Source organism: Rhinopithecus roxellana, chromosome 9 (assembly GCF_007565055.1).
Source record: "Rhinopithecus roxellana isolate Shanxi Qingling chromosome 9, ASM756505v1, whole genome shotgun sequence".
Lineage (NCBI taxonomy): Eukaryota > Metazoa > Chordata > Mammalia > Primates > Cercopithecidae > Rhinopithecus > Rhinopithecus roxellana.
The window spans coordinates 136517896-136530360 of record NC_044557.1 but is presented as its reverse complement, the minus strand read 5'-3'; the positions used below and the strand labels follow the sequence as shown (position 1 = coordinate 136530360).

The 12465-nt window shown below is 48.6% G+C and overlaps 1 protein-coding gene across 2 annotated transcripts in view; it reads right to left on the bottom strand.

The window, feature by feature from the left end:
- Positions 1–12465, bottom strand: part of SCARA5 (scavenger receptor class A member 5) — a 146646-nt gene that overhangs the window by 61198 nt on the left and 72983 nt on the right. For both annotated transcript variants that reach the window (XM_030937978.1, XM_030937979.1), the window contains exon 4: positions 6160–6834. In XM_030937978.1, the coding sequence (XP_030793838.1) occupies positions 6160–6834 (675 nt within the window). The remainder of the gene's footprint in view (positions 1–6159; positions 6835–12465) is intronic.

Below are 12465 nucleotides of genomic sequence, written 5' to 3'. Positions count from 1 at the left end.
CAAAAAGAGTGGACTGAATGATTTCAGATCTATTACCACTCCATCCAAATGCTGTGATTCCAGAAAACCTGCATTCTTGCCGAAGAGAGCCATCTCATGTGACTTTGCTCATGTTTCCCCTTCTGAGCTGCCTCTTCTCTCTAGTTACCTTTCCCCTTCTGGGCTGCCTCCCCTCTCTGGTTGACTTTCCCCTCCCGGGCTGCCTCCCCTCTCTGGTTACCTTTCCCCTCCTGGGCTGCCTCCCCTCTCTGGTTGACTTTCCCCTCCCGGGCTGCCTCCCCTCTCTGGTTACCTTTCCCCTCTTGGGCTGCCTCCCCTCTCTGGTTACCTTTCCTCTCCTGGGCTGCCTCCCCTCTGTGGTTACCTTTCCTCTCCTGGGCTGCCTCAGCTCTCTGGTTACCTTTCCCCTCCCGGGCTGCCTCTCCTCTCTGGTTACCTTTCCCCTCTTGGGCTGCCTCAGCTCTCTGGTTACCTTTTCCCCTCCTGGGTTGCTTCTCCTCTATGATGATCTAAGTTCTCTGCTTCTTTCAAACCCACAGGCAGATTTCAACAGACCTGATTAATGCTAAAAATCCAAAACAGAAAATAGAACCCCCACTGCAGATATTCACAAGAGAGAAACTGGAGACAAAGCTCATCAAAAACTGTATAACAAAGTAAGAGCATAAAAACAATTCAGGTCAAGTTCAGGAATAATGTAAATAAGCTCATATTTGAAAAAATACACATAGTTGAGTATTTGTGACTTCTCAGCCAGGAAAGGGCAAAGTGTGGGAATGTGGTGAGTGTATGTGTATATGTATGTGTGTATATGTGTATGTGTATATGTGTTCATATGTATGTATATACGTGTGCATGTGTATGTACGTGCATGTCTGTATGTGCATATATATACATATATGTGCAAACACGTGTACACATGGGTATGTGTGTTTATGTCTATATGTACAGGTCTGTGTATATATATGTGTGTGTATGTTTGTGTATGTATGTAGGTGTGGATGTGTGTGTGTGTTTAAAAACCTTAATAGAGGAACTAGACAAAGCTAGGACAGAAAGGCCACTGCAGACAGCAGTATGGGAATGCCTGGAAGCTTTTCTAGTGACCTAGCCCTTGTTCAAAAGCCAGGGTAGAGTTTGGTCTTGTTAAGGCTGCATGGTAAATACATTCAGATATACCAGCAGGAATCTTTTAAATAATAACCACCAGGCACCTGGCAACAGAGACAGGGAGGCAGGAAAGACCCTAGATGCAGTGGCAATAATGAGAGCTGGAGGCCCAAGTGCTGTACAACTGTGAAGAGCCAGGAGCCCCAGTGCAGTGATCTGAATGTTTGCATCCCCCCCAAATTCATACGTTGCAACCTAATCACCAAGGCGATAGTATCAGAAGGCAGGACCTTTGAGAATTGATGAGTCATGAGGGTGAGGCCCTTGTGAATGGGATCAGCATCCTTATAAAGAGGACTCCAGGGAGCTGCCCCGTCTCTTCCATCAAGTGAGGACACAGCAAGAAGTCGCCATCTATGAACCAGAAAGCAGGCCCCCAACAGGCCCCAACTCTGCTGGCCCCTGGATTTTGGACTTCCCAGTCCTAGAGCTGTGAGTAATAAACATCTGTTGCTTATAAATGGCCCAGTCTATGGTATTCTATTATGGCAGCCTGAACAGACAGATATACCCCACAAGAATCCAAAGCTTAAAGACAAGAAAGCGGGACTGAGATGAAACTTTCATTTCAAGAGAACTGAGTGTTAAACTTAGTGTAAGGACCAAGGAAAGACTACATGGAGGATCCCACCGGCAGAACCCTGGCAAATGAGTGACCCAGGGCAGTTTCAGTTTGAGCCAAGGAGATTGGACTTAGAAACAAAAGAACCCGGATGTGAAGTGCCTGGGGAGGCCTGAGAGGGTACATTAGCAGGAGGCATGGTGACATCTCTAGCTTGGAAAAGGAAGGGACAGAAAAGTGCCCCGAATACAGGGAACAAGCTCTCCTCTCTTCACTGCTTACAGCTGGGAAGCAACATGCTTCCGTCCCAAAAACCAGGGTTTCTGGGCCAGGCAGAGCCAATTTAGACCTCAGCTTTACCACTCGCCAGCTGTCTAAGAAACAGTGGGAAGGTTATTCAAGCTTCTCATCTATAAAGCGAGCAATAAGACCTTTTTGCAGGATGTGAGGATTTGTGGTCTTGAATGTCTATTTGAGAATTCATGTCAACAAAATGCCTGCCTCGTTATAGGTGACAATTCACTGCAATTGCTATTTAATACTATTAGTTAGTTCCTGAACACTAATCCCTGCAAGGGGCAAGGGAGGTCAAGGAAAAAAGAAGACAAGAAAAGCTAAGATCCCAGGGGCACGGGTTTGGAAGAAGAAATTCTACCTCCTTCCCTACTTTGATTTCTGGGATGTGAAGGTTCAAAGAGACCCAGAACCAGGACACCAAACTGGATAGGGGAAGCCTCTGATTGCCCAGTGTCAAGATTTAATAGTTGCTTTTACAAATATTGAGTCTCAGTTATGTGCATTGCACTCTTAATGCTGGGGGACACAGAGGCACCCAGATCCAGGTGGACTATGGGGTAACAGAATGAGAACCAGGCCATTGGGCTTAAATGTCCTGATCATTGAATTGTACACCTAAAATGGGGGGATTTCATTGCACGTAAATTACACCTTATTAAAGCTGGATCATTACCAGCCATGAGGACTTGAGTAAGGCAGGGACTTCCTCCCTGAGCCTCAGTTGTTTTCCTGCCAAAATCCTACCCCGCCCTCTAAAACATCTGCCTTAAACGACCTCATAGATTCTCCTCAGGTCCCATTTTAAAACAAAAGGCTATGTAAACTGGAGAGGATGCAGAGGGCCCCATCATTACACTTTCGCTCTGATAAATGCAGAAACTCAAAAGAAGGAGACTCCAGGGAGCTGGAAAGGTTGGGAGGTTCTTGGAGGAGGTGGGTTTGAGTGACATCCTGGAGTATCAGCAGGATTTGGGTGGGCAAGGAGGAGGAAGAAGAGGATAAGGCAGAGGAGGAAGAAGAGGAAAAGGCAGAGGAAGAAGAGGAAAAGGAGGAGAAGAAGAAGGAAGATGAGGAGAAAAGGAAGAGGAGAAGGAGGAGGAAGAGGAGGAGAAGGAGGAGGAAGAGGAGGGGGAGCAGGAGGAGAAAGAGGAGAAGAAGGAAGAGGAGGAAGAGGAGGAGGAGAAAGAGGAGCAGGGAAAGGAAGAGGGAGAAGGAGGAGGAGAAAGACAAGGAAGAGAAGGAAGAAAGGGCGGAGGAGAAGGAGGAAGAGGATAAAGAGGAGGAGGAGGGGAAGGAAGAAGATAAGGAAGAAAGGTAAGAGGAGAGGGAAGAAGAGGAAAAGGAGGAGGAGGGGAAGAAAGAGGAGGAGGAGGAAGAGGAGGGGAAGAAAGGAGGAGGAGGAAGAGGAGGAGGAGGAGGAAGAGGAGGAGGAGAAGAAAAGGAGGAGGAGGGAAGGAAGGGGAGGAGGAAGAGAAAAGAAGGAGGAGAAAAGAAGGAGGAGAAAAGGAGGAGGAGGGGAAGGAAGAGGAGAAGGAGGAACAGGAGGGGGAGAAGGAGGAGGAAAGGGAGGAGGAGGAGAGAGTAGAGGAGGAGGAGAGAATGGAAGAGGAGGAGAGAAGGGAGGAGGAAAGAGAGAAGGGAGGAGGAGGAGAGAATGGAGGAGGAGGAGAAGGAGGAGAAGAAAGAAGAGGAGGAGAAGGAAGAAGGGTATGGGAAGAGGAAGAAGGGGAAGTGGAGGAGGAGGGAATGGAGAAGGAAGAGGAGGAGGAGGAACAGAAGGAAGAGGAGGAGGAGGAGAAGGTGAAGGAGGAGGGGGAGGAGGGCACTGCTGGTGGAGGAGCCTCTGGAGCACAGCTGTGACAGTGGGGAAGGTGAGCTGTGCTTCCAGGACAGTGACGAGATGTGCCCCACCAGTCTGGATGCTTCACCCACGGCAAGACCATGTATGGCCCTTGAGTTAAACAATTAAACATTACCAGAACATCACATGTTTCTGGTTTCTCCTGAAACACAGGCAGACCTTGCCAACCTGGGCCCACCTTCCAGCCTGGCAAAAATGGGCTAGACCTGCTGTAACCCCTGACACTCCCCTGACATTGCAGTCTCTGCTCCTTGACATTGCTCACTGGTCCCTGAAGCAGTTCTCTCTGTGCCCCCTGGCATGAGCAGCAGTGGAAGAGAAGGCAGGCAGGACAGGATAGGGAAGCAGTGGGAAGCACACTAGCTCTGGGATCAGAAAGGCCGGCGTGTAAATGCTGGTCCATCACCTTCTGGCCCTGTGGCTGCGGGCAAGCTATAGAAGCTTCCTAAATCTCAGTGTGCTTGTCAATAAAATAGGGAAAACATCACTCCCTTGGAGAGCCATTGTTTTCAGAAGATGCCCACATGAGATACACCTGGCATAGTAGGTAACACATACTAGGTGCTCACAATGGTATTATTTGTGCTGATGGCAGACTAAGGAATTTCTAAGGAACCCAGTGGGCCTTGGGGAGCCACAGTGGGCTTTGAGCAGGGGGGCGATGTGGGAGAAGTGCATTTCATGAAAGGTGTTTCTGATGGTGTGTGCAGCAAGAAGGAATGGGTGGAGGGAAGGGGACCAGTTTGTCAGGAGTGAAGAAAGGGAGTTGGGTCTCTAGGCTCTATCATTTGTGGACCCACGGCATGAATACAATAGAGGCCCATACGTTTTTGCATTTTTGCCATTATAGTTAAGATTACAAATGGGCTGGCATGCCATAGTCCCAGCACTTTGGGAAACCAAGGCGGGAGGATCACTTGAGGCCAGGAGTTCAAGACCAGCCTAGGCAACATAGCAAGACCTTATCTCTAAAAAGTAATAATTTTTAAAAACTGGCCAGGTGTGGTGGCTCATGCCTGTAATCCCAGCACTTTGGGAGGCTGAAGCAGGAGGATCACGTGAGGTCAGGAGTTCGAAACCAGCCTGGCCAACATGGCAAAACTCTGTCTTCTACTAAATATACAAAAATTAGCCAGGCATGTTGGTACACACCTGTAATCCCAGCTACTCAGAAGTTTGTGGCAGGAGAATCGCTTGAACCTGGGAGATGGAGGTTGTAGTGAGCCAAGATCATGTCACTGAACCCTAGCCTGACTGACACAGCGAGACTCCGTCTCAAAATAAAACCAAAACAACAACAACAACAATAAAAGGTAGCGCGGCATGGCAGCATGCACCTGCAGTCCTAACTACTTGGGAGGCTGAGGCAGGGGGATCACTTAAGCCCAGGAGTTCAAGGCTGCTGTGATCACACCACTGCCCTCCAGCCTGGGCAACAGAGCCAGACCCCAACTTGAAAACAAAAACAACAACAACAACAACAACAAAAAAAAACCAGTTACAGAGCACCTGTAGTCCCACTTACTTCAGAGGCTGAGGCAGGAGAATGGCACAAACCCAGGAGATACAGCTTGCAGTGAGCTGAGATCGCGTCACTGCACTCCATCCTGGGTGACAGAGTGAGACTCCATCTCAAAAAGCAAAAACAAAAACAAAAACAAAACAAAACAAAAACAAAAAACAGTTACAAATGAAGCCAACAGATCGTTCAATGAAATACGTTCTTTTGCCTAAATGAGTAAGTCTTTGTAAGAGCCTAGAAGGCCAGGTTCAAGTTTGGAATTCTCCAACTCCAGAACTCCACCATGGGAATGACACTAGAGGAGCCCTCCTTCTCTACTCCCGGCCTGAGCCCCTTGTTCTGCCCCAGCCTCAAGCTCCTGGAGGCTCCAGTGCAGCCATGCAAGCTCTGACCACCAGGCTCCCATTAGCCACCGCTGGGGTGAACTCTCACACCTAGAAGAGTGGCCACTGAGTTTGCTCTCTACCCGAGGGAGGTTTATCTGGGAAGAGATCTGTGCAAGCCCTAGAAGTGAGTACATGCCATCTGGGCAGAAAATTCCAGAGTCCTGTAGGGCAAGACTTAAAAGAGAGAGTATGCGCTAAAAGAGAGAGTATAGGCTAAAAGAGAGAGTATGGGCTGGGAATGGCAAGTGCACTTGGGGATGGGGTGGGGGTGGGGTACTCCTGGGTCCTTGGGGAGGGGCATGCAGGAGGAAGACCCCATCGGGAGGGGCCCTGGGTGGAGGCAGCAAGGGCCTGGCGGTACCTTTGGCAAGGGAGATGTTCCGCAGCGCGATGGAGTGCTCCCAGTCCTTTAGGCGCAGGTCCTCGGTGACCGCGTTGAGCATGGCCAGCTCCTGCTTCAGCTGCAGCTCCATGCCCACGTGCGCCAGGCGCAGGCGGCGCGTGTCCTCGCTGGCGTTGCTCACCAGCACCCGCAGGTCCTGCAGCCGCGTGCGGTGGAGGGCCACGTCATAGGACAGGCTGTGGTTGAGGCCGCGCAGCACGCCGCCCACGTCGGCCAGCTCCTCGCCCAGTACGCCCACCCTGCGCGCCAGCCCGTCCAGCAGGCCTGCGTGGTGCCGCAGCAGCAGCTGGCTACTGTTGCTCTCCACCTGCAGCTGGTACAGCTCTCCCTGCGCTGCGTCGCTCTGCTGGCCCGTGTGGTCCCGCAGCAGGGCCACTGCCTGCTCGGTCTGCACCGCCTGCGCCTGCAGCCCCCACAGCGCGCCCTCCAGCCTCTGCACTGCTCCCGCCAGCGCCAGCAGCGAGTCCGACTGGTTCTGCAGTGCGTCCTGCACCTTCCACACCTGCTCCGTCAGGTCCGCTTGCAACGGAGCCTGCAGCAGCCGCAGCTGCAAGTCCCGGAAGCTCTCATTCAGCCGGTTCACATTGCGAGTCAGGGCCTTCAGGTCGTCAGGGGAGCTGCGCGGCCTGGACACTGCGGAGGAGGAGGAGGGGAGACGTGAGAACCGCTGAGGAAGAAGGCCCGGGTGACAAGAGGTGAACCCAGCCAGAGCCTGGCATGCAGTAGGTGCTCAATAAATGATAGATGAATAAAAAGCAGAGGTGGTGGCTGAGCGCTTTACTAGATCCCAGGCCTTGTGCTAAACCAGTGGTCCCCAAACCTGCCTGCACATTAGATTACCTGGCTAGGTGTCTCACCTGCAGAAATTGTGATTGCATTGGTATGGGGTGTGACCTGGGCTTTGGAATTCTTAGAAGATCCAGAAGTAATTCTAAGTTGTAGACAAGTTTGTGAGCTGCTGTTCTAGTGTAACTATCATGGGTTAATTCAGTGGGCCCCTATGAAACTGCCAGTTGTGAATGTTGAAAAGCAGTTGCATGTCAGCAGTTTCATGTAGGTCAGCTTAAGATGTTGGGTGGTGTTATCCTCTCAACTTTAGGGGGTAGGTACCTGCTGTAATCTGAATATGCTCCCCAAAATTCGTATGTGGAAACTTAATCACCAAAGTCATAGTAAGAGAGGGGGTCTTTAGGAGGTGATTGAGTCACAAGGGCAGAGCCCTCATGTATTAGATTAGCGACTTTATAAAAGACGTTGGAGGGAGCTGTTTGCCCTTCCTGCCATGTGAGGACACACAGAAGACGCCATTCATGAGAAACAGGCCCTTACCAGACATGAATCTGCTGGTGCCTTTATCTTGGACTTCCCAGCCTCCAGAACCATGAGCAATACATTTGTTGTTTATAAATTACCCAGCCTACAGTATTTTGTTACAGCAGCTTGAGCAGACAAAGACAGTACCATTCTTATCCCCTTTTACAGTTATAGCTATTAGCATTGCCCAGGGTAACAATTTACAGCAAGTAAACCCTAACTAAGATGGCTTGCTCCAGGACTGCCTAAAGGAAGAGCACCCCAGCAGCAGACTCAGCCAGGCTCAAGGCCACTGTGTCTATTTTCTGGCCTCCTGAGTTCAGGGCCCTTTCCCTTCTGCTCATGTGCCGTGCCAACAGCCTGTCTGGGTGTTCTCGGTGTGTTCTCACGACTTCTGATAAGCCATGGTGTCTCTTGGAGCCCCAGGGGCATCATGAGAAGAAACTGACATGAAATTATCAAGCTTTCCATTCTACAACAGCCCTGTCTCAATACTTGTCACCCAATCAGAGTCCATGATTGGACAGACACAATCCAATGAAGACTGCTTTTATATTGATATGCTCCTTCTCTGTGTCTTCTACTTCTTTGTGTTGTTTGTTTGTTTTGAGACAGAGTCTCACTCTGTCGCCAGGCTAGAGTGCAGTGGCTCGATCTTGGCTCACTGCAACCTCCGCCTCCCAGGTTCAAGCGATTCTCCTGCCTCAACCTCCCAAGTAGCTGGGACTACAGGTACATGCCACCATGCCCAACTAATTTTTGTATTTTTAGTAGGGATGGGGTTTCACCATGTTGGCCAGGATGGTCTCAATCTCTTGACCTCGTGATCTGCCCACCTCGGCCTCCCAAAGTGTTGGGATTACAGGTATGAGCCACTGCACCCAACCCTACTTCTTCTTCTAGATCCCCTATTTCCTCTTCAGCAAGAAACCCATCCCAGTGATCCCCTACCCCTTCCTCTTGGAGGGTTCCCTTTTCTTGGTTACAAGCAGCTATTGCACAATACTAAGAAGAGTGATGTGTGTCTTCATCATTAGAATCTAGCATCCTTGTATCTCCTGGGAGGTCGTGGACTGTGCTGACTCAGATATGCTACAAATCCTGAATAGGGATGTCTAGGGATGCTCATTGTCTGTTAGCTGTGTCCTGTCCACAGCTGTTTCCCACTCTGCTCTGCATACCAGAGAAAGGGAAATAAGACCTGGTGGTGGGATAGGTAGGAGTTGGGGCAGATGAGGCACAGAACAAATTCTGCCTTGAACATCTTGGAGGTAACCGGGTAACCTGGTACACAGCTTGTTCAAACAATGAGAAAAATCAGATGGAATAAGTTCTCATCCAGAACTTCACATTGAGAATGGGGGATATAGGTTGTGAGGGCTCTCGAGCCATGGAAAGACCAGCTGTTACAATCTTTCAGTGATACTTCTGGAAGCACATGGCATTTGTGGTGGCCACCCTGGAGGAGATAAGTCATTCCAGCTTAGGCTTAGAGGCTCACAGGGCTGAAGGGGTCTTGGAGCCTTGCCTCGACTTCTCCCCTACCCAGCACTTTAATCTAAGAAAGTCACATTGCAAAGGGGTCCCGGCGCCCCTGCTTATACCAATCTCTCCATCTTCAGTTAGTACTGACTGTCAGAATTTTCTGCATTCTGTTTGGACTTAAAATTTGCCTCCCTGTGTTCAAGTAGGAAAAGAGGAAGTCAAATTGTCCCTGTTTACAGATGACATGATTGTATATTTAGAAAACCCCATCATCTCAGCCCAAAATCTCCTTAAGCTGATAAGCAACTTCAGCAAAGTCTCAGGATACAAAATCAATGTGCAATAATCACAAGCATTCCTATACACCAATAACAGACAAATAGAGAGCCAAATCATGAGTGAACTCCTATTCACAATTGCTACAAAGAGAATAAAATACCTAGGAATCCATCTTACAAGGGATGTGAAGGACCTCTTCAAGGAGAACTACAAACCACTCCTCAACAAAATAAAAGAGGACACAAACAAATGGAAGAACATTCCATGCTCATGGATAGGAAGAATCAATATCATGAAAATGGCCACACTGCCTGGGGTAATTTATAGATTCAATGCCATCCCCATCAAGCTACCAATGACTTTCTTCACAGAATTGGAAAAAATTACTTTAAAGTTCATATGGAACCAAAAAAGAGCCTGCATTGCCAAGACAATCCTAAGCAAAAAGAACAAAGCTGGAGGCATCATGCTACCTGACTTCAAACTACACTACAAGGCTACAGTAACCAAAACAGCATGGTACTGGTACCAAAACAGAAATATAGACCAATGGAACAGAACAGACACCTCAGAAATAACACCCCACATCTACAACCAACAGATCTTTGACAAACCTGACAAAAACAATAAATAGGGAAAGGATTTCCTATTTAATAAATGGTGCTGGGAAAACTGGCTAGCCATATGTGGAAAGCTGAAACTGGATCTCTTCCTTACACCTTATACAAAAATCAATTCAAGATGGATTAAAGCCTTAAATGTTACCTAAAACCATAAAAACCCTAGAAGAAAACCTACGCAATACCATTCAGGACATAGGCATGGGCAAGGACTTCATGACTAAAACACCAAAAGCAATGGTAACAAAAACCAAAATAGACAAATTGGATCTAATTAAACTAAAGAGCTTCTGCCTGGCAAAAGAAACTACCATCAGAGTGAATAGGCAACCTACAGAATGGGAGAAAATTTTTGCAATCTACCCATCTGACAAAGGGCTAATATCCAGAATCTACAAAGAACTCAAACAAATTTACAAGAAAAAAGCAAACCACCCCATCAAAAAGTGGGCAAAGGATATGAACAGACACTTCTCAAAAGAAGACATCTATGAAGCCAACAGACACATGAAAAAATGCCCATCATCACTGGTCATCAGAGAAATGTAAATCAAAACCACAATGAGATACCATCTCATGCCAGTTAGAATGGTTATCATTAAAAAGTCAGGAAACAGCAGATGCTGGAGAGGATGTGGAGAAATAAGAATGCTTTTACACTGTTGGTGGGAGTGTAAATTAGTTCAACTATTGTGTAAGACAGTGTGGCGATCCCTCAAGGATCTAGAGCTAGAAATACCATTTGACCCAGCAATCCCATTACTGGGTATATACCCAAAGGATTATAAATTATGCTACTGTAAAGACACATGCACACATATGTTTACTGCAGCACTATTCACAACAGCAAAGACTTGGAACCAACCCAAATGTCCACAATGACAGACTGGATTAAGAAAATGTGGCACATGGGAGCAAGATGGCCGAATAGGAACAGCTCCAGTCTCCAACTCCCAGCGCGAGCGACACAGAAGACCGGTGATTTCTGCATTTTCAACTGAGGTACTGGGGTCATCTCACTAGGGAGTGCCGGACAATCGGTGCTGGTCAGCTGCTGCAGCCTGACCAGCGAGAGCTGAAGCAGGGCGAGGCATCGCCTCACCTGGAAGCGCAAGGGGGAAGGGAATCCGTTTTCCTAGCCAGGGGAACTGAGACACACAACACCTGGAAAATCGGGTAACTCCCACCCCAATACTGCGCTTTAAGCAGACAGGCACACCAAGAGAATATATCCCACACCTGGCCGGGAGGGTCCCACGCCCACGGAGCCTCCCTCACTGCTAACACAGCAGTCTGCGGCGATCTATCCGCAAGGCAGCAGCGAGGCTGGGGGAGGGGCGCCCGCCATTGCTGAGGCTTAAGTAGGTAAACAAAGCTGCTGGGAAGCTCGAACTGGGTGGAGCTCACAGCAGCTCAAGGAAGGCTGCCTGTCTCTGTAGTCTCCACCTCTGGGGACAGCGCACAGCTGAAGACCAACAGGGGAAGCAGCGGGGGCCGGTGCAGACGCGAACGACTCTGTCTGACAGCTTTGAAGAGAGCCGTGGATCTCCCAACGCGGAGGTTGAGATCTGAGAACGGACAGACTGCCTGCTCAGGTGGGTCCCTGACCCCTGAGTAGCCTAGCTGGGAGACATCCCCCACTAGGGGCAGTCTGACACCCCACACCTCACAGGGTGGAGTACACCCCTGAGAGGAAACTTCCAAAGGAAGAATCAGACAGGTACACTCGCTGTTCAGCAATAGTCTATCTTCGGCAAACTCTGCTGCTGATACCCAGGCAAACAGGGTCTGGAGTGGACCTCAAGCAATCTCCAACAGACCAACAGACAGTCCTTCTGACTGTCAGAAGGAAAACTATCAAACAGGAAGGACACCTATACCAAAACCCCATCAGTACGTCACCATCATCAAAGACCAGAGACAGATAAAACCACAAAGATGGGGAAGAAGCAGGGCAGAAAAGCTGGAAATTCAAAAAATAAGAGCGCATCTCCCCCTGCAAAGGAGCGCAGCCCATTGCCAGCAACGGATCAAAGCTGGTCAGAGAATGACTTTGACGAGATGAGAGAAGAAGGCTTCAGTCCATCAAACTTCTCAGAGCTAAAGGAGGAATTACGTACCCAGTGCAAAGAAACTAAAAATCTTGAAAAAAGAGTGGAAGAATTGACAGCTAGACTAATTAATGCAGAGAAGATCATAAACGAAATGACAGAGATGAAAACCATGACACGAGAAATACGTGACAAATGCACAAGCTTCAGTAACCGACTCGATCAACTGGAAGAAAGAGTATCAGCGATTGAGGATCAAATGAATGAAATGAAGTGAGAAGAGAAACCAAAAGAAAAAAGAAGAAAAAGAAATGAACAAAGCCTGCAAGAAGTACGGGATTATGTAAAAAGACCAAATCTACGTCTGATTGGGGTGCCTGAAAGTGAGGGGGAAAATGGAACCAAGTTGGAAAACACTCTTCAGGATATCATCCAGGAGAATTTCCCCAACCTAGTAGGGCAGGCCAACATTCAAATTCAGGAAATACAGAGAACGCCACAAAGATACTCCTCGA